The sequence below is a fragment of the Geotrypetes seraphini genome, chromosome 6, assembly GCF_902459505.1.
Source record: "Geotrypetes seraphini chromosome 6, aGeoSer1.1, whole genome shotgun sequence".
In the NCBI taxonomy this organism is placed as follows: Eukaryota; Metazoa; Chordata; class Amphibia; order Gymnophiona; family Dermophiidae; genus Geotrypetes; species Geotrypetes seraphini.
The window spans coordinates 148182203-148203916 of NC_047089.1; the positions used below are offsets into that span (position 1 = coordinate 148182203).

General features: G+C 43.9%; 1 protein-coding gene across 1 annotated transcript in view; it reads left to right on the top strand.

The window, feature by feature from the left end:
• The first annotated feature begins 4442 nt into the window (after positions 1-4442).
• The window catches only part of LOC117362871 (sodium/hydrogen exchanger 2-like), a 146315-nt gene continuing 129043 nt past the window's right edge, over positions 4443-21714 (top strand). The window contains exons 1-2 of the mRNA XM_033949944.1: positions 4443-4947; positions 17127-17590. Of these exons, the coding sequence (XP_033805835.1) occupies positions 4683-4947; positions 17127-17590 (729 nt within the window). The 5' untranslated portion in view covers positions 4443-4682. The remainder of the gene's footprint in view (positions 4948-17126; positions 17591-21714) is intronic.

The window sequence follows — 21714 nt, forward strand, 5'->3', positions numbered from 1 at the left end:
TGAAATTTTATTTTATATTTCAGAAAGATTAGGGGCTCCTTTTACGAAGCCGCATTTGCGGCTTTAGCACATGCACCTTTTTAGCGCACGTTAACCCCCGCACTAGCCGAAAAACTACCGCTTGCTCGAGGAGGCGGTAGCGGCTAGCGTGGCCGGCACATTAGCGTGTGCTATTACATGCATTAAACTGCTAATGCAGCTTCGTAAAAGGAGCCCTAGGTTTTTTGGTCTGAAAAATACAGGATTGTGAAACCAGCATAGCTTTTGGGTATATTGCTTCTCTTTCCTCTCTCTTTTTCTTTTTTTATTCTCTTAAGGGTCCTTTTATTAAGGTGTGCTAACTGAGTTAGCGCACGCTAAATGCTAAGGCACCTATAGAATATAATGGATGCCTTAGCATTTAGCATTTATGTGTTAATCATTCATGTTGTTTGATATGCGTATAAGTTTTACACCAAAATGAATAGCTTTGAAAATCTGACCCCTTCCTATCTAATATTTAAACATTTACCAGCCAATATTCAGCACTATTTATCCAGCCAGAAGCAGTGTTGACCAGTTAAACAGCGCTTAGTCATTTACATGCAAATATTCAGTGTGATGCTGAATATTCATGGTCAGTGGCTAAAATTTAACAAGCTATAATGTGCAATAACCAGCAATTTTCATCAGCGAGCGGCTAAGTTTAGTGGCCATATTGGGTCGCATAAATAGCAGTCCTATCTTTGGCCACTTTAAACTTTGGTCTTTGCTGAATATTAACAGAGCCAGTTAAATTATCGCTGGCCAAAATACCCCCGATATTCAATGTATAAGTTTAAAAAAAAAAATCCATAGCACATTATCTGAAAATAGTCCTTGAGACAGCTGCCTAACCCCTCCCCACACACACACTTTTGTCAAGCTGCGCTAGAGGTTTTTAGTATAGGCCAGCGAGGTAAGTACTCCAGTGCTCATAGGAATTCTATGAACGTTGGAGCATTTACCATGCCGGTTCGTGCTAGAAACCTCTAGCACAGCTTGATAAAAGGGGCCCTAAACAATGATGTTTCCCTCTAATGCTGACAATTTTCATATTTTTATGTCACCTTGCTAACCATGATATATATTTTCTTCATTACCACTTATGTTGTGACATAATGACAACTGCTGCATAAAAGTCAGTCAGGAACAAAACAGCAACAACCCTACTTACAAAAAAAGGCAGTAGGAATGTGCTCAGAGAAAGAGAATTAGGCTTGCTTTGTGTGTTTGGGCAGTTCTCCAATCTTTAGACTTTTTAAAGGTTTGTTCTACTTGCTCATTTTAATAATGTAGCCCATGTTCCGCCTTGTGGCCACTCTGCAGGCTCCAGCCAACTCCTCGGGTTGGAGACCTATAAACAGGTTCTCACAAAAAATTAAAAGAAGAATGATTTTCACACACAGTTCTCACAGGTCACAGTGACCTCACTTCACAGTCTCTCTCGAGTTTAGGCGTAATCTGGGGCCAGATAACTCTGGTAGGCTGTAGTAGCTGTAATCCAGGATCTCAATCGCCACCCACTCAGATCAAGCACAGCTTCCTAGCTCAAAGAAATCCAGCCTAATCCAAGGTATAATTGAACAAACAGGAATTTTTTTATTTAACTTGATTGCAGATTTCTAATATAACTATGTACATTTCACTTAGTGTTGGCAGTCATCATGTTCAAGAAATCTTATCAATTGATCATGCAATTTTCTCTCTGTCCGTCCTCCCCATCAAAACCAAAAAGTGCTCAGCATACTGGGTGTTGGCAAGAGAATGAGGATAATCATGACCGTCCCTCTTTCCCCATAATACTGTTTTCTCAGGATTAGTTCTTTTTCTCTCTGTCCTCTCCCAGGAACCAACAGGAGTCTCCCTCAGTACTCAGCTTTGGCGGGAGAATCAAGATCATCCAAAAGCCTGGGGGAGGGGGGTGGGCAAGGCAAGCTAGTTTTTCTGGAACACCAGGTCTAATTTGCTCCATTTTCAAACTCAGGCCCTGATGCTCAAATGATTTCCATGCTGGCAATGGCATAGCAAGGGTGAGAGATGCCCAGGGCAATGGCACCCCACCCCACCCATCCACTCCTTCCTTGCCCTCTCCTACCGTGCGCAGGAGCTACTTCTTTTTCCTCTTTAATGTTCCCGGCGTAAGCAGCAGGCATGGGCCCAGGAAGTGATGTCAAAGGAAGAGCTGATGCTTGGGGTTGCTGCTCATGCCGGTAACATTAATGAGGTACAGGGGAAGGGAAGGGGTGCACACACTTGGTTGGGGCAGGGTGGAGAGGAGGATGGGGGCTGGCGCCCCCACCATGATAGTACCTGGGTCAGACCACCACCCCGGTCTCCCTCTTACTACACCACTGCATGCTGGTAAGACTCGTTAAATCTGTCTTACTGGCACAAAAGCTTTACATCTTAAGCTCTAAAGAGTTCATGGCAGCAGCCACCAAGAACCCTATGCAAATGCATTATAAGGAACACATTAGTATTTAAATAAGCTCTCCTTGTGATGCACTAAAGGGAACACCCCCCTTTTATGGGGCAAAGTTTTCAGGCAGGTCTGGACCTGCCAGTAGCTGTTGTGAGGCACACAACAAATGCACAACAGCTGTGCCCCTGCCCGCGATCAGCTGACTGGTACCAGAGCCGTGATCAGCTAAGCTGGCAGGGGAGAAAGGAAGAGCTGCTATCAGTTGAGCTGGTTGTAGCTCCAGTGCTAGCTCAGCTGATCATGGGCAGGGGCGCAGCTGTTGTTCTCCAGTGCCATCCAGCTGATAACAGGCAGGAGAGAAGAGTTGCTTCTCTCCCCCCAGTAGTAGGACAGAAAAGGGAAAGAACTATGCCTATAGGTGGCTCTCCACAAATAGAATGCATATAATTTGCATTCTATTATGCTGAGCATTACCTGATTTAAAAAAAAAAACGCTTCCAACATGGTATTTATTACCATGTTGTCAGATCTTTGAGCATCAGGGCCTCAGTGTGTTTTTTTTTAATTGCCTTTTCTTACCTGCCAAGTTTCACTACATTCCATTACAGTTTTGAAAAGTTATTTTGTCCCAGATGAGCACAAAACAGACAGATGCACAGACAGAAAGACAGACATTCTCAACCCATTTTGAATAATTCCGAATTCAGTTGAACTGGATAGAATAGAAGGGGCCGCTGAAAAGTTCTCAGCCTAATCACTTAAGTTGGGGCAGTCTCCATTGAGGGCTATATACATAGGGCTCCTTTTACTAAGCTGCGGTAGCGTTTTTAGCGCGCACTAAAGATTAGCGCGCGCTAACCCCCGCACTACATGGAAAAACTAACGCCAGCTCTATGGAGGTGTTAGCATCTAGCGAGCGCGCTTAAACCGCTAGCGCAGCTTAGTAAAAGGAGCCTAAAGTCCATCAATTTTTCACTTTTTCCATTCCATATTTTTCCGACGGAACAAAAAAGGTGGAAAATCATCGGACTGCGAGTATAGCCCTCAATGGAGACTGCCCCAACTTTGTTGGTTGGGCTGAGAACTTTTCAGCGGCCCTTCATAATGAATCTGAAAGAATGTAAAAGGAGTAAAGACAATTTAGAAGAAAAAATGTATAAGATGCTGAAAAACATAAAACGAAACCCACAAATACACAAAGAAGGTAATGATATAGAAAAGAAGAAAACAGTAAAAAAAATAAAAAATAAAATTTAAATCCTATAAGATTAATTAAAAATATAACAGTTATCAGTGTGTAGGTGATACTGGATTAAATAAAAGGTATTACGTCCAATTTGGCCATTATTTTTATAGATCAACATGGCCAACACTGTCACTGCAATAATTCCTTATGATTAAGAAACAAAAAAAAAAAATCCAACAGGAGTCTCTCTGCTATTGTGAAGCAGCTGCAGCCGCCGTGAGCTCTATGCATGCAAGTCTGGAAATGTTACATTATCTGATCCGTCTGCTGTTGAAGCGGAAAATCTAAGTCCCAAATTAGATCAAATCGGAAGCTCAGGTATCAACCACCCCTGCCATGTACGTCTGCAAACCTTTGAGAAAAATAAGTTGAGTCATTACCGCACGTAACAAACCCCTTTAGCTTTCACGTGACCAAAAACTTAAATGATTTTTTTTCTTTTTCTTATTATATTGAGAAAACACGTCATTGTGCAAATGCCCTTTCCCCTGCCAATTGCCTAGGCAGTGATTTGCTTGGAATAGTAAGAAGGTTGCAAAAGAGGGACTGAGGTAAGAAAAGAACAATTAGTGACAGAGAAGAAAAGATCAAGGAGTTAACAGTTCTAGCAGCGGTAACGGACGGGAGAAAAGAGAAATAGGGACGGGCAGAGAAGGGATGAGGAGGAGTTTGAAGCAATACCAGTAGCAGAAAGGGAGGGGGGGAGGGGCATCAGAAACAGGCTGGTGAGGGAGCTGCAAGTCAGAGGTGTGTTCTGTGCACCTGTTTTGCAAGAATGCTGCAGTGCTGCTATTCTGAATGATCAGGAAGTCAACCAGAATAGCTCGAATGGTCGAGTCTCATTCAGATTTCGCTTTCCTTCATTCTGTATTGTGTTTTTTATAACTTGGAAACAAAACACCAAGGGTTCTTCAGTGAAAACTGCCATTCAGCATACAGGGAACACGATGCTAGTTTAGACCAAAACATCCCAAAGCGAGCCGATAAGAGCAAATGGGCTTCTTTGACCTTCCCAAGCTGCGCCTTTTCACTTTTCTCACTGCCTGGATAACATGGGAGGTGTCGGTGCCCTTTACAGCTGCTGTATCCCCAATGGTAGACAGCAGCTTAGACTCTACCAGTTCATCCAAGAGTGAGGTGACTCCAGTGTCCTTTGAAGAGGAGAGCAGGCTCTCTGTGTTCACTTTAGATTACCCCCACGTCCAGGTCCCCTTTGAGATCACCCTCTGGATACTTCTGGCCTCGTTGGCCAAGATTGGTAAGTGGCTTAAACCTTTTGATGGTAATATGCTTATGACTGCTTAGGAGGTATGTAAATGCTGAAAATTTGCATTTCTTTCCTATCTGTAACGTGTTTACAAGAACTAGCAGAAGCTACTGAAAAATACTTTTTGTTAGAAAAGATATGTTTGTAAAGATTTAAAATATGGCCTCTCCTAGGCTCAGGTTACAAATGAAGTGAATTCCAAGATTTGTACTTTAAAATGTCATGAATATTTTACAAGCTGAAAGTGATTGCATCTGTTATTTGGAACATTTTTATGCAAGCCCTTCCCATGTGCTAATAGAGAACAGTTTGTCTTACTTTGTGAGGAATTATAACTGGGAGCTTCCATCCCAACATGCTCGTGAGTTTCATAAGAAAGGAAACACAATTAATTACCTTCTCTTCAGATACTGCACTGGAACAGTTTTCCTTGCTTTGTCTACTTGCATTTTGTTGTCCAGCTCCAAACCTCAAAGTACTTCAGATATCTGAAACAAATCAGTCACACTAACGGATGGACAGACAGACAGGTGTATCAAGCTTCCAATGACTTTGTACTCAAGAGTAGTCAGGCAAGTTTTAGAAACAAGAAGTACCATGAACAATTATCATAATAAGTATCCATACAATGATATTGCACATCAATAACTGTGCTTAAATTATGTACCTGCTGAAACCAAACATATCTGCTTTCCCTTATGTGTTTATAGGGCAATACTGTAAAGTGGTGCCTATATGTAGATGCAATAAAGGGACACAGTACCAGTTCTATAAAGTTCATTGGCTACCTATCAAGAAATGTGTCTTCAAAGCCCTAACTCTGGCCTTCAAAACCTTCAAGCAATTAATTCCCAAGCTACCGATCTACAGCCCTAACGAGCTGTTAAGATCCACCCCTCAAAAAAAAAAAAAAAAAAAAGACAACTAGCCTTACCTCCTGGGCGTGCTCTCAATACATTATCAGCCTACAAGCATGCCTACTTGCATTTCATGCCCAAACTATGGAACGCCCCCCCCCTCCCTCCATCTATAAGCAAACTAGACAACCTATTGAAGTTTAGGAAGGCTGTAAAAACCTTCTTTTTCACGAATCCAGCTCCTTGAAAAGACTAAGCCTTAAAAAAAAAACCTCTAATAGTCTCATCAACTAGGCTAAACATCTAATTCACATATTTTGTAAACCAGTGCATATCTGATGTGTGTAACTACAGCAACTCGGTTATTGTATTAGTGTATTACTCACTATCTAAATATGTCATGTCTGTCTTGTCTTTGACAAAGCAAAAACCAGGAGAGCAGTGGCGTACCAAGGGGGGGGCGGGAGGGGCGGTCCGCCCCGGGTGCCAGCCCTGAGGGGGTGCTCCCGGCCTTGCCATTCAGTCCCCCCCACCCCCGAAGGACCGCTCGCCCCACTGACCTTCCTGCACCACCTGTGAAGCAGCCAGCAGCGTCAGCGATCCCTGAACTGCTCGGGCGCTGCTTCCTGCGCCGCGGTCCCGCCCCCTCCTCTGATGTCAGAGGAGGGGCGGGACCGCGGCACAGGAAGCAGCGCCTAAGCAGCGCAGGGATTGCGTCGCGATCCTGCTACAGCTGCTTCATAGGTGGTGCAGGAAGGTCAGTGGGGCGAACGGTCCTTCGGGGGTGGTGGGGGGGACTGAACGGCAAGGCCAGGAGCATAGGTAGTGCTGCTTCATAGGTGGTACGGGGATGCCAGGGGGGCGAGCGGTCCTTCGAGGTGGGGCGGGCGGGCAGGCAGGCAGGCAGGCTTTCAAGGGGGAGGGAGGTGACAGGCAGGCAGGCAGGCCTTCAAGGGGCGACAGGCCTTCAAGGGGGGGGGACAGGCAGGCCTTCAAGGGGGGAGGCAGGCCTTCAAGGGGGGGACAGGCCTTCGGGGGGTGTGCAGACCTTCAAGGGGGAGGGACAGGCCTTCAAGGGGGGGCAGGCAGGCCTTCAAGGGGGGGCAGGCAGCCTTCAAGGGGGGGGGACAGGTCTACAAGGGGGTGGGACAGGCCTACAAGGGGGTGGGACAGGCCTTCAAGGGGGGGACAGACTTTCAGGGGGGTGCAGGACTTCGGGGGGTGCAGACCTTCAAGGGGGTGCAGGCCTTCAAGGGGGGGACAGACCTACAAGGGGGTGGAACAGGCCTTCAATGGGGGTGCAGGCCTTTAGGGGGGGGTGTAGGCCTTTGGGGGGGTGCAGGCCTTTGGTGGGGTGCAGACCTTCAAGGGGGTGCAGGCCTTCAAGGGGGGGACAGGCCTATAAGGGGGAGACAGGCAGGCAGGCCTTCAAAGGGGGGGGACAGGCCTTCAAGGGGGGTGCAGGCCTTTAAGGGGGGACAGGCCTTTGGGGGGGACCCTGGTTTAGAAGTACACGGAGGGAAGGGGGTGTTCAAAGAGACGTGCATATGCCAAACTTTGGGGGGAGGAAGAAATAATGGGTCTGAAAATAGAGGAGAGGGAGAGAGATGATGGACCATGGGATTTAGGGAGGGAAGGAACAGAAAGGGAGGGAAATTGGACACAAGGGATGGTGTGGAGGAGTGATAGAGATACTGGATAGGAGGGTAATTGGGAAAAGAAAGGGAGAGATGGTGGACTCTGGGGTGGTGGGGAAGGAAGGAGAGATGCCGGATGAAAGGGTAGTTAAGAAAAGGTGGATCTGTGGAGGGAGATGAAAAAAAGGAAAGATACCAGACTTCCTGGGGAGGGAAGGGAAATGGAAAGGAAGGACAGAGTTGGCAGATGGATGGTTAGCATGCAGAAAGAAGGAGACCCTGGCAAGCAAGTTATCAGAAGAAAACCAGAGCCTTGGACCAACAAGATTTGAAATATAACCAGACAACAAAAGGTAGAAAAATTAATTTTATTTTCTGTTTTGTGATTATAATAAGTCAGATTTGAAATGTGTATCCTGCCAGAGCTGGTGTTGGACTGCAAACGTGAGCTAGGATTTAACAGAGAGAGGAAAAGTCCTTTTTGTTTCTTTATTTTATTTACACCATAGCGCCAGTGTGGTTAGGAGAAGCCAAAGGGCGTAAAAAAGCTATAAAACCCACCAGGAGTTTTGAAAAAAATCACCCAACTGGGCAGGAAAATCGAATTGAAAAACCAATTCAATAGGCTGAATCGAATCAAAATTTTTTTTCCTGAATCTGGCAGCATTAGTTTGCGCTACTGTCTTAGACTTTAGGACCTGGGATTGGGGAGAGATGGCATCCTCAGTACTTTATAATGCAAGTGAAACGAGGATTTGGTCAGACTTTTGAAGGGTCTGCAGAAAAAAAATATTGTATAGGCCGGGGACATGAGACAGCAGGAAATGGGAACTTTTCTTCCTTCTATTTTTGTGAATGGAAAGGCTAAGGATGTCAGAGAGTTCAGTTAAAATATGTGCTTTATAAGAAAATATAATAACGTGTTTTATAAAGTTTATAGCATAGCTGGCCTACCCAGTGAGGTGTTCCTAGTGATGGTGGTGGTGGCAGCGTGTCAATGTGTTGAGAGGAAGAAGTGGTCTGGGAAATTCTGCTTAGCAAACTCTGGGCCCATTTCCACCCCCCAGTTAGTCCACTCCACTCAACTGGTTCACACACTGAGTGGGTCTTTGGGTGTTGTTTTGGGATCTCTTCCAGTGGTTTATCAGTATCTCCTTCTGGTCCAAGGAAGGAAACTTTGTTATCCTTAGCATTGACCTACAGAATATGTTTGTAACAGCGCTGCTTGTGTGGCATTAGGCTATGTAGTGATCGAAAGAAAAAAACAGACCTTTGCACATTTTTGCACTATATGGTGGGTGTATGAGGAGATTCACATTTCCTGCACAGCTAAGTCCATGTGAAGTTACCTTGTGCTGTATTTGACATCTAGCAAGGTCTCTGTTTGAAAGGAAAGATCTAAACTTAAAAATGAAGTGGCCAGAAGTTATGGTAAAAGCAGATAGTGTAGCTGGTTTTAAGAAAGATTTGGACAAATTCCTGGAGGAAAAGTCCATAATCTGTTATTAAGACATGGGGGAAGTGTCTGCTTGCCCTGGATCGGTAGCATGGAATGTTGCTACTCTTTGGGTTTTGACCAGGTATTAGTGTCCTGGATTGGCTACCATGAGAATGGGCTACTGGGCATGATGGACCATTGGTCTGACCCAGTTAGGCTATTCTTATGTTATGTTCTCATCTGTAGGGGCCTTTGTTTTCACTTCTTATTTTAATGTATTTTTTTTCTGGGAACTTATCAGTGTTTTTTATAATGGGAACAAAAATGGAAGAGAATTAATGTGTGTGGGATGAGGGGGTAACTAATTTCTTCAGCTAAATAATTCAATCCACTTCAAACAGACATAGGAGAACTCACGCACCATTCACACACCCTCCAACCAAAAACGTCAAAAGAAAAAAACTGTTCGACAACCTCCTAGCCATTCGAGCTGCAACACTCGACCCCCAACTCTACAACCAATTGACATCGACCACAGACTGCAAAACCTTCAAAAAGAAATAAAAACCCTTCTATTCAAAAAACACATAAAACCGAACTAACACAATCAGAACTGTCCCAAGCATCACCTGCAACTACTCCATATGTACTTCTGATGTCATGACAATTCAGACATAATTTATGTTATGTTATGTTTGGAATATAAGAAAATTTTCACTGCCTGTTTCTATTCTGACCATTTATTCCGTTTCATGGTCATTACAAAAAATATTTTTTTACATAGGGGGGGGTGTCAAAAAATGATGGGCCCCGGGTGCCACATACACTAGGTACGCCACTGCAGGAGAGAAACCTCCACACACACAATCAGAACCAACAGACAACAGTGTAGGTTCGAAAACAATGGTGTGCAATTTTATTCAACAAATCATAGTCTTGTGTGGTGGCTCGACACGCATGTGTTTCGGCCTTTTTAACTCACTATCACAATTTCTCGTATAATTAAGAAACTGATGATTCAAAGTAACTCAGGAAATCGAACGTAGAAATACAGAAACTCACTGCACACGCCAAATACGAGTGCAGTGAGTTTCTGTATTTCTACATTCGGTTTCCTGAGTTACTTTGAATCATCAGTTTCTTAATTATACGAGAAATTGTGATCGTGAGTTAAAAAAGCTCCTGAAGCAGGCCATATCGGCAGAAACACGTGCATGACGTGGATTGAAGACAAAGTTTTATTTTATTTTTCTTTCCAGCTTATGATTTATCTTTAATCTTATCTATTGTTTTGCCTTTTGTCTTTGTTTTGTTCTATTTCTATCATTTAAATTTCTCCAGAATTCTACTGTTCAACGGCTCCCCCTTCTGCTTCTATTCCTTTCTCTCCTCTCTTCTACCTTCCAAAGTATTTAGATCAATGCTGTCTTATTAAAATGTTTATTTTATTTTTATTTTTCCTCTAACTCTACTTTTCACTTCTCTATTACCCTCCAGGTACTTTAGTTAGATTGTGAGCCTTCGGGACAGTAAGGGAATTTTTCAAGTACCTTTCTTATTTCTAATCTTAATGTATATTTTCTGTAAACCGCTTAGAACCTAACGGATGTAGCGGTATATAAGAAATAAATTACATTACATTACATTACATTACTATGATTTGTTGAATAAAATTGCACACCATTGTTTTCGAACCTACACTGTTGTCTGTTGGTTTTGTCTTGTCTTTGCCCTATACTGTGCGTGTACTCCTGTAACCCGTTCTGGGCTCTTTTGGGAGGATGGGCTAAAGAAATGAATACATAAATAAATTAAAGCAAGCCTAAATCTATTATGGAATGGTAGTGCAAAGCTACACTGGTGTGCCAAAACATACACCTGTTCTATGCTATAAAGTGCACAAACTTTAAGATTGTAAGCTCTTTCGAGCAGGGACTGTTTTCTTCTTTGTGACTCTATACAGCGCTGCGTAAGTCTGGTAGTTATATAGAAATAATTAATAGTAGTAGTAGGTAGAATGCCCTTGACATACCTATGCTCCGCCCACCAGTACAGCCTGTTTGCTGATATGTACCATGAGACCTGCATGCCAGTTTTATAGAACAGCACTTAACACATATGCATGTAATTGCCAATTAAGAACTCCAGTACATCACGTATGTGCTTGCATTCTATAAACCTTGGCACATAATTGGCTCTTAACTTTAGGTGCTATTTATAGAATTGCCTTGTTAATTTGTAGGTTGATATGATCTTTGATGAGAGCAAGCAAACTGTATCTGTGCCACTGGAAAAGATCATCTCAGAATATCTTGTGTCGTCCCACTTTTATATCAGGTCCCGTTAAGGAAATCAGGAGTAAAGCAGAGTGCCTCAAGTTGTTTGTGAAATGTGCAGATTCTCAGTTCACTGCTGTATCTCTAAATTTACAGCAGTTATCATCACTGCACAGCTTACGTTCTCTCTTACAAAGAGCAGTATAGTGTGCATCACATCAAAAATATATAAAACAAATATTAATATTCTTATGTTGCCATTTATGTGTTTCTGTAAGGAATGCAATGCATTTTCTCCAAGCCTCTGGGAAGATGGAAAAAGTAATAAACTTCTCACATGTTGGTTTTAGCAGACTTTTTATTGTTTGGTTGGTTGGTTTCTTTTTCTTTTTTTAGACGTAGCTCACAATTCTGTGATAGCTGAAGGTGAAATACATCCAGGCAAAACAAAAGTGTGCACCAACCCCCCCCCCCCTTCCCAAATAGACAAGTAAAATAAACAGAGTTCTGTGTTTCAAATTTTAATGATTATGCTAAGAAAAGCTGGCATGTTTCTCCAACAAGCTGCATCAGGGGTTAATGTGGCACATGAACATAAGATTACCAGTTCATACTAAAATAATAACAACCTTTACCAGCTGGACATGGGTATGAGATGGGTAATCAGAGAATGCTAAGAAATAAGTATAGTAAATAAAGTGGAATACGAGAATGAAAAGCATGATGTGTAAGCATCTGCATCTTAATTCTGCTAGCAATTAGCAACCAAGGAAATTGTTTTAAGAAAAGTATGACATGATCAACTTCTTGGCCTTGCAGATTAATTTCACAGTTATTTTTTTCATGACTTGCAATCACTGGGGCAGTGGAGTCAGGTGGCAGCAATTCTCCTCCACTGCTGAATGGATCAATGTCACAATCAAAAATGGCATCAATGATCCCTAGCAGTAGTCTTGTGGTTCTAATGCTAGGGATATTCTACCATATAAAGAGTAGTGTGAGGCTACTGCTAGGGGTTCTTGGAGCTATTTTGGATTACAGTGCTGATCTGGGCAAAAGTAGAGGAGGATCACTTATCACAGGAGGAAGTAGGGGGAGGCTAGGGCTGTGGAGAGGTGGGATTTTGTTGGCAAGGGTAGAGTTTTGGGGTTGGATGGGGTGAGTCTGCTTGTAGGGGGTTGGGGAGGGATATTCAATCAGGTATGTCATTAGGAGGGTCATGGGGTGTGATCATGGAGTTGAGTGTGTGATTGGGGGATGGGATCAAGGAGGGGGGATTCTGGAGTGAATAGTGGCTTTTCAGAGGTTCTGCTTTTATTACATAGAGTGCCTGATAGCGCAAGACAGGCTTTGCAAGAAGCTACACTACCTGGGTGTCCTGTGTGGTAAATACAGAGAAGATGCAGGCCACACCCTCTGCATTTACTGCAAGAGCTTTCACTTACTACATGTTAATTTATGCTTTAAACTTACCACACTTTACTAGAGGGAGTCTGTCATCAGTTCCTCTGAAGCAAGGCCAATGTATGGACATGATACTGTAGGCAAACTTTGCACCTCCCACTTCCCATATTATTTTCTCCTTATCTTTACCTGCTTTACTGGATTGCTTCTGGTGAGCAGGAAGAATCAGAGGAGAAGCATTTCTTCTGTTGCTACCACCTACTCCTCTGATTGCAGCTTCTCTGTAATTTTGAAGCTATTCAGGGTCCTGTAGTCTTATATAACTTGTTTTTCTGAATCCCAAGGCACACTTACTACAATGATTATGCAAGAGATAGATTTGTGTCCAAAGGATCTCCAATATATGGTAATCCTGAACACCTGACCTCCAGAAGAGAGAGCATTATGCTGGATCTACTAACCACAGGGATTCTTATTTCAGAAGAAAGGAACAGCTGGAACAGGAGGAGACAGTATAAAGTAAAAGTGCTGCTCACTAAGGAGTCCTTTTTCTAAGCTGCAGTAAGCAGTAAAGTGTGCTTACCCTAGCTTAATAAGGGTTACCGTGGGACATGCTGAGGTTTACCATGGTAAATTTGTCAATTTTCACATGCACTCCGTGTGCTAAAAGAAATTTTTATTTTCTGGAAAGGGGGCATGTTTAGGGGCAGGTGTGATGGTGCTAATTAGCTAACAGATTAGGGCAGGGTTAGCACATGAGCCCTTTCCATCTACAAAATGTGTGGCAATAAGGGCTCACACAGTAATATTTTTAATGACCACTCACTAATTGCATAATTAGCATATGGCCATTAATTCTGGAACTGGGAAATTTTGCTTATTTCTGGCGGCAGCAAAAGTGGTCTCACTGCATGGAAAAGACCCGCACTAAGGGCAAGCTAAGGCCTTGTTTACCATAGCTTTAATATAAGGGCCCCCCAATAAAAGTTTTGTTGCATATTTCTATTTTGTATTGCTAGAAAGCTCATATGCAAAAATGTGTTTAAACCACAATCTCTGTGAAATACATTAAAAAAAAGAAAAAAAAAATCGGCTCACACACCACCCACCGATATTCAGCAACATTTAACCAGGCAGTGGCACTGAATATCAGCACAAAGCAGCCATTTTTGAGTTGGGTTGCCCAGGTAGGGTTACCAGACGCCGGATTTGCCTGCACATGTCTCCTTTTTAAAGGAAATGTCTGGGCGTAAGGATGGCTTTTCAAAACCTTGCACTTTGTCCGGGTTTTGAAAACTTCCACCTCGGGACTGCATCAGGAGGGCATTTGTGCATGCGCGGATACAACACGGTGATGTCACACGCATGCGTACATGCATGTGACGTCATTGCATTGCATACGTGCATGGGCAGATGTCCTCCTGAAGTGGTCCCGAGGACGAGAACAGGTTGAGGTAGCGGGGCTGGGGCGGGGCTATGAGTCCGGATTTTTCAGGAGTAAAATCTGGTAACCCTATGCCCAGGTGCATTGAGAAGGTGGAGTTAGAAGGTACTGGGAGTCATATGGGTATTAGCAGTAATCAGTGCTAGCTAACTGGGAAAAAAAAGCCTTCCGCTGCCCCTGCCCTGGCATGTAGCCCATTTCTCTCTCTCTTTTCCTCCTCTCCCCTGTACCATTTGCCATGATTTTGTTTCTTTCTCTCCCTCCACTCCATACAGCTACCCCTGTATCTGTATCACCTTTTTCTCTCCTCCTCTTCTTCTCACCATTGCCTATCTTTCTACCCCCCACTCTATTGTACCCCCAAACTTTACCAGTTCTCTTTCTTGCTTATATATTGTGTATGTTGACTTGTAACCCATCCTGGGCTCTCTGAGGAGAACAGAATAGAAAACAAATTAAGTAAATAAATATTTTTATAAACCCCCCTCCCCCCCGTTTCCTTTCCTTCAACCTGTCTTGTCTTTGCTCCTCACCTGATTGAGTGGATCCTTGCTTCTCTGCCAGGTTCTCTGACTCCCTACTGCAATTACACAGTGCTTTGAGGTTCCTTCTTTCCTGCCACAAAGCTTTGAGGGATTCTCCTTTCTCTGCCATGATGCTTTGAGTCGTGCAGTGATGCTTCAAACCATGCCATGATTTTTGGGGGGATCTTCCCTGCCGCAAGTAGTCCTCAGTCAGATCCCTTCTTTGCCACGGCTCGGTTTTGTCACCAGAAATTAAAGCTAGCTTGTAGTATTAAGTCTCCTGAAACTTGAAACTGCGGGATGAGTCTTTACTTTCTTTTTTTTAAATTCTTTATTCATTTTCAAATTTACAATAAGTGTAACAATATATCCAAACAAATTAACAACAAATATAACACTTAATAATCATCAATGGTACAAATAATATGCTCTTATCTCCCATCCTTCCCACCCTTTCTTATCATATAATCAATATCTTATACAATATGCAACAGCAAATTTACCCTCCCTTTCCCCCTCACAATCAAACTTGTAAATTTAAGGGAAAAAATAAATAAAATAAAATGTCATCTAATCGGTACAATACTTTGTAAATGGCTCCCACACATCCTGAAATTTCCTGAAAAAAACGTGTTGTATTGCAATAAATCTTTCCATTCTATAAACATGACATAAGGAATTCCACCAGAAATTATAATTTAATCTACTCCTTTACTTTACTTTCAGCATTGCGCGACTCAAGACCAGTTGCAGTATAGAAGCAGGGATCCTATGGGGAACTTCTCAGAGCTTCTATAGGCCAAGTTCTGACTTGCAGTCCATGGGTTGGACAAGCCTGCTCTATATTATCACCAAAATCTGACCTTTCTTCTTTCATCAAACTACCAAAACCCTTATCCACACTCTCATTACCTCTCGGCTATATTACTGCAACCTACTTCTCACAGGTCTTCTGCTAAACCATCTCTCTTCCCTTCAATCTATTCAAAATTCTGCTGCATGAATTATATTCCACCACTGTCACTATGCTCACATTACCCCTCTCCTCAAGTCACTCCATTGGCACCCTATCCATGTCCGCATTTGATTCCCCCCCCAGAGGTCCTCTGGCAGGAGGGATGTCCTCTCCCTCCTGCTAGAACTGCTGACTTCCCCCCCATGGGCCAGGATGCACTGGGAAAGAAGCCTAAGACTCCGATTGGCCCAGGTGCCTAAGGCTCCTCCTATGGGAGGGAACTTAGGCATCTGAGCCAATCAAGGCCTGAGGCACATCCCTGGTGCATCCCAGAATGCACCAGGAAAAGGAATGCCTCCCATTTTGGAATGGCAGGCTAGCTGGCCAGAGGGTGTATGCATCCCTATGATTGGACTTTCTACTACAGAAGTTCAGGGATGGATGGGGTGGGGGAGTGTTGGAGTGTTGGGGTGTCTGCGGGGTCTAGAAGGGGGGGGTGTCAGTGGTTAGGGGGTTGGGAACTTCCAAGGAGGGGGGGGGGAAGCCGGAGGAAATGGGCATCCCTCCTGTCAGAGGGCTTCATGTGGGGGCTTTGTGGTTCCAGCAGAAGGGAGTGGGCATTTTTCCTGCCAGGGGACTTCATGGGGGAGTGGGTAGGGGGATTCTCAGCTACAGCCGTTTAGCTCAGGGGTGGGCAACTCCGATCTTCAAGGGCTGGAATCCAATTGGGTTTTCAGGATTTCCCCAAGGAATATGCATTGAAAGCAGTGCATGCAAATAGATTTCATGCATATTCATTGGGGCAATCCTGAAAACCCGATTGGATTCTGGCCCTCGAGGACCGGAGTTGCCCATGTCTGGTTTAGCTGATCGCAGGAGTGGGATTGCCTTGCCATAATCAGCTGATAGCAAGGGATCAGGCACGATTCTCTAACTGGTGCCTGTAATATGGGTTAGAAGTCTGTCCATTAGGGAAGACGTGGTTCTGTATAGGACGCCAGTGTGCGATTCTCTGCCATTCTTAGGCAGCTGCTGAGACTGGTGTCCTATACATAATCTGCTCCTAAAAGCCCACTTTTTCAAGGCTGCTTTAAACTCATTACTCTAACCCACTTGTAAAGTACCCATGTCTACTTTGTCATTCCTTCTGTATATCCCTACCCCAATTGTCCTGTTTGTCTATCTAATTAGATTGTAAGTCCGGTCAAACAGGGATTGTCTCTTACATGGTTAATGTAATGTACAGCGCTGCATGTATCTTGCAGCACTATAGAAATGATTATTAGTAGTAAATTTTCAAAGAGGTTAACTTAGGAACCAAACTCTAAAAAGTTAGGCCCATTAATCCTTTGATAGTTTTTGTGTTATGCAATTTCCAGAAATGACAAGTCCCCTAGGCCATTCCTATTTTTGCACTTACATGCCAAAGCAGGGTGGGATTTGTAGTACCTGATCTTGTCTACTGAAAGCAGTACAGCAAGTCCCATAATGCACCAGATGGATTGATCAGAAATCCAGGACCGTCTCAGAATCTCCAGCCATGAACTGGGTAACTTGGCATCTCTGCATTTCAGTTTAGAATGTTGCTTATTCCTGAATCCAAATGTTCTTTCACATATTTTTCTTTTTTTGTAGGCTTCCATCTCTACCGCAAGTTACACACAATAGTGCCAGAAAGTTGCCTCCTGATTTTGGTTGGGCTGTTACTGGGAGGAATCATCTTTGGTGTCAATGAAAAGTCCCCACCTGTAATGAAAACAGATGTCTTTTTCCTGTACCTCCTTCCACCAATTGTACTGGATGCTGGATACTTTCTACCTGCCCGCTTGTTTTTTGATAACTTTGGCACTATAATTTTGTATGCCGTGGTGGGGACTCTGTGGAACTCCATTGGCATTGGAATTTCTCTCTTTGGGATATGCCAGATTCAAGCTTTTGGCTTGACTGATATTTCTTTGCTGCAATGTTTGCTGTTTGGCAGCTTGATTTCAGCTGTAGACCCTGTAGCAGTGTTGGCCGTTTTTGAAAATATTCATGTCAATGAGCAGCTTTACATCCTGGTGTTCGGAGAATCTCTGGTGAATGATGCTGTAACTGTGGTAAGTTATATATTTGATTTTCAGGAGTTATCCACCTAAAAGAAAGGTCTGCCTCAAACTTGCCCAAAGTTTACCCCCAAAATTTAAGTGCAGGGCTCCATAGTCTGTGCACTTTTACACCCCACCCCCCCTTTACAAAACCATAGCACAGTTGCATAGTGGGCAGCCTTGAAAAAAGAACTGTGCAGGTTCTCTCTATCCCTAACCCGTACCTGTGAGCTCGTCCTTGTTCCTATCCCATTCGGACATGGGGGTCTGTCCTCATCTGCACAAGCCTCCAACACTTTAAAATCATAAGTGTTTGAGGCTTGTGCAGTTAAGGCAGAGCTTGCAGGAGTGGGACAGGGACAGAACTCGTGGGGACAGGATGTGGAAAATGTATCCCCATGTCATTCTCCCAGTCCCAGAATTGTCTATAAAATAGCTGGTTTTGAGTTTGGTGCTAATGATTTTTTTCAGTGCCGCTAACCAGTTAAGTGCTACGGAAAATGACCAGTTAACCCTGAACAAGTGATTTAACTGTCCAGGAACCATTTCTGGATGGTTAAATCACATTGAATATCGACCCCCAAAATATCATCTAGGGCCTGGCTTGAGCTGGTTTCTGCTGGACCAGCCAAAAGAACTAAAATTAGCAGAAACAGTGAGGTAGCGACAGTAGGAGGTGCCCAGGGCAGTGACGTCCCTCTGCGCCATCCCCTCCGCCCCCCCCCCCCCCACTCTTTCCACACTCCCTCCCACCACACTCCCACCCTCCCTTCCCCTCTGTACCTCTTTAAATCTTTGCCAGTGTGAGCAGCTTCTCCGGCCTGCTGCTTGCGCCGATGTTGGCTTTCCCTCTGATGTCACTCCCTGGTCCTGTGTCCTGTAAGTGATTTCAGAGAGGGGCCAGGCCGGCACAAGCAGCAGGCCAGAGAAGTTGCTCATGCTGGCAAACATTTAAAGAGCTATTGGGGGGGGGGAGGAGGGTGCGATTGTGGTGTGGGGAGGGGGTGGAGAGGTTCCGGCACCCCCACCAAGACAGTACCTAGGGTGGTCTTTCACCCCCACCCCCCTTACTATGCCACAAAGCACAGCTAGGTATGAAGAGGGTAGAACAGACTCTTGAGGCAGAACATTTCCCCTTGGGAGGTGGCTGCCTTCTAACTCCAAAGTCACAGGTTCAAGACCAATTTGTGTATGGTAGTTATTAATACTAGAAAAAATGCTGAATTTATGGGCATTGGAAAAAAAAATGTCATTTGGATCTTTTTTTTTCTTGTCCTTTTGGGTTAGAATCAAATTTAGCTGATCTCCTTAATCAGATTTTTTATTTAGGTGACTGAAGGACTGATGCACAGAACTCCATAAACTAGTGCAAAATACCGGGTTACAGAGCAAATTGAGTTTTACTGGGCTATGAGCAACATAATGGCATACAAATTATATATATGTTGTTTGTGTTGAGGATCGGCAGTAAAAGGGAAAGGAACATGGCTAGCACCTGGGCACAAGAGCTGAGTGGTACACAGTGGTGTAGCGAGGGTAAGAGGCGCCCCCTCCTCACCCTCTTCCCTGCCCCCACCCTCACCCCCACCCCATCCCTATCTACTCCTTTTCTGCCCCCACCTGATGCGTGTGCACACCCCTTCGCTTCCCCCATATTTTTTTAAATGTTCGCGGCGTAAGCAGCATCCCCAACCTGCTGCTCGTGCCAGCGTCGGCTCTTCCTCTGACTTCATTTCGTAGGCATGTGTCCAGGAAGTGACATCAGAGGAAGAGCTAACGCTGGTATGAGCAGCAGATTGGGGGTTGCTGCTCACGCTGCGAATGTTAAAGACGTATGGGGGAAGGGAAGGAGTGGAGGGGCGGGGAAGGAGTGGGGAGGCAGAGAGGAAGATGGGAGCTGGCGCCCCCACCAAGAGGGCACCCGAGGCAGACCGCCCACCCCCACCCCCTTTACTATGCCACTGGCGGTATGCACAACTCTTGTGCACAGGCCCAGTAGAGTGCAGAGCTGTGATCGCCAGACCTTCAAAAAAGCAGCGGCAAAGGCAAACACAAAAACCTGCAACTGAAGCGTTTTTGCTACAGTCAGTTCAGGAGTCTTTTTGTGTTCCATGGAGATTTAGATGCAGCTATTAGGCGTGCAACACACTTGTACACATGACCACCAACCTCAAAATTCAAACACATGTTAAAAAATTCAGGTAAAAATGTTCCTACCTTCATGCTACTGACAGCTCCAACCTTCCAGAAAAGTTTGCATGCTAAAAGGTGGGCATTCCTAGCTGTGCATTACATGAATTAATAATAATAATAACTTTATTCTTGTATACCGCCTAACCATAAGTTCCAGGCAGTTCACAATCAAGAAGAACTGTACAATCAATGAAGTAGACATAACCAAGGTTGCTGCGGAACCCACCGTTCTAGGATTTAAGGGCAAGTTAGATGCACATCTCCTTGCAAGATGCATAGAAGGATACGGGTGACTAAGGATTCACCAGGTTACACATGGCTGGGCCTCCGCGTGGGCAGATCACCGGACTTGATGGACCTAAGGTCTGATCCAGAGAGGGCAGTTCTTATGTTACAAACTTATCAAACAAATATGTTTTCAAGAACTTTCTGAAGACATAATATGAATACATTTGTAGAACCAAAGGACTTAATCAAGAGTTCATTGTTCCTAACTGGAAATCAAAAGTCTTGTTTAAAAATCTCTTGTAGTGATAAGCCTTTACAGATGGATACATGAACAAACAGTAATTACGGGTATTTTTAGATGATTTGTATAATTTAAATTGGGAGGATAGGTATCCCGGAGCCAGACCAAAAAAAGCTTTGAAGCAAATGCAGCCAAATTTGAAAAGAATTTGCGCTTCGAATGGCAACCAATGTAACTGCTGATAAAAAGGATTGATGTGGTCATATTTTTTTAGACCCAAAATTAGGCGCACTGCTCATTTTAATACTGATGAGCTCCTTGTAATGCATTTTTACAGGATTCTCAATGGCTGCTACTGCAGTTGGTAAAAGCTGCCGAGAACCCTTTTTTATGCATTGGAGGTTGAACTAACTCACGCGCTAGACTGACCACAACCAGCCTTGCTTTATCAGTATGCGTTTGAACATCTTCCCCTAAGCCAGTCTTTCAGCACATTTTCTTTGGCTGGTTCATTCTGTCACACAGTCCTTAGCAGGGACTCCTGGGCTTTGAATGTTAGACTAGAACAGGGGTCTCCAAAGTCCCTCCTTGAGGGCCGAATCCAGTCGGGTTTTCAGGATTTCCCCAATGAATATGCATTGAAAGCAGTGCATGCAAATAGATCTCATGCATATTCATTGGGGAAATCCTGAAAACCTGACTGGATTCCAGCCCTCGAGGACCAGAGTTGCCCACCCCTAATCTAGCCCTTAGTCCCAGTTTTCCCTGTAGCCTATTGTCTGACTAAGCTTTCTTAGGAATGTCTGACCAATGGGCTGCAGGAGAGGGGGGAGGTGGGAGCAGTAGCCACAGAAACAGTGCCTTAGCATTTTGAGTCTTATATTTTTCCTGTAGCTTATTGGCTGGCTATGCTTTCTTAGGAATGGCTCATTAATGGGCAAAAGTTATGTTTGTATCACTTTCCATGTTTCCCCCAGCATGCATTAACTTCAGCTGTGTTCTCCCTTTTAGATCCCATGTGTCTTCCCAATGTCCTTCTTTCTCTCAGAACTCCTTACTTACTGTAACCAGTGGGTTACAAAATAAATATATGTTATAGCTGACCCAGGACAGGAGAGACCTAACAGAGGTTTTTTTCTCTAATATTTTAAAGTTAAAAATTTTTGTTGTTGTTGTCCAGCAAAGATAATGCTGTAGATGTGCAGGGTGCAGGCATTCCCATAGATGTCAGTACATGATGGTGATTGGCTGGAACAAGCCAGGAAACTGTGAGTGTGGCAGTTAGAAAAAGAACAAAACAACAACTGAAGATCTTGAAGAGAGAGTTTGTGATTGTGTGCTCTGTGAGAAAAAGAAATATAGTTAGAGAGTGTATGCTTATATAATATCGTTGTATGAGAGAGAGTGAAGCGTTCTTTAGACAGGGAAATATATACCATATTTTCACGCATATAACGCGCGCGTTATACGTGTT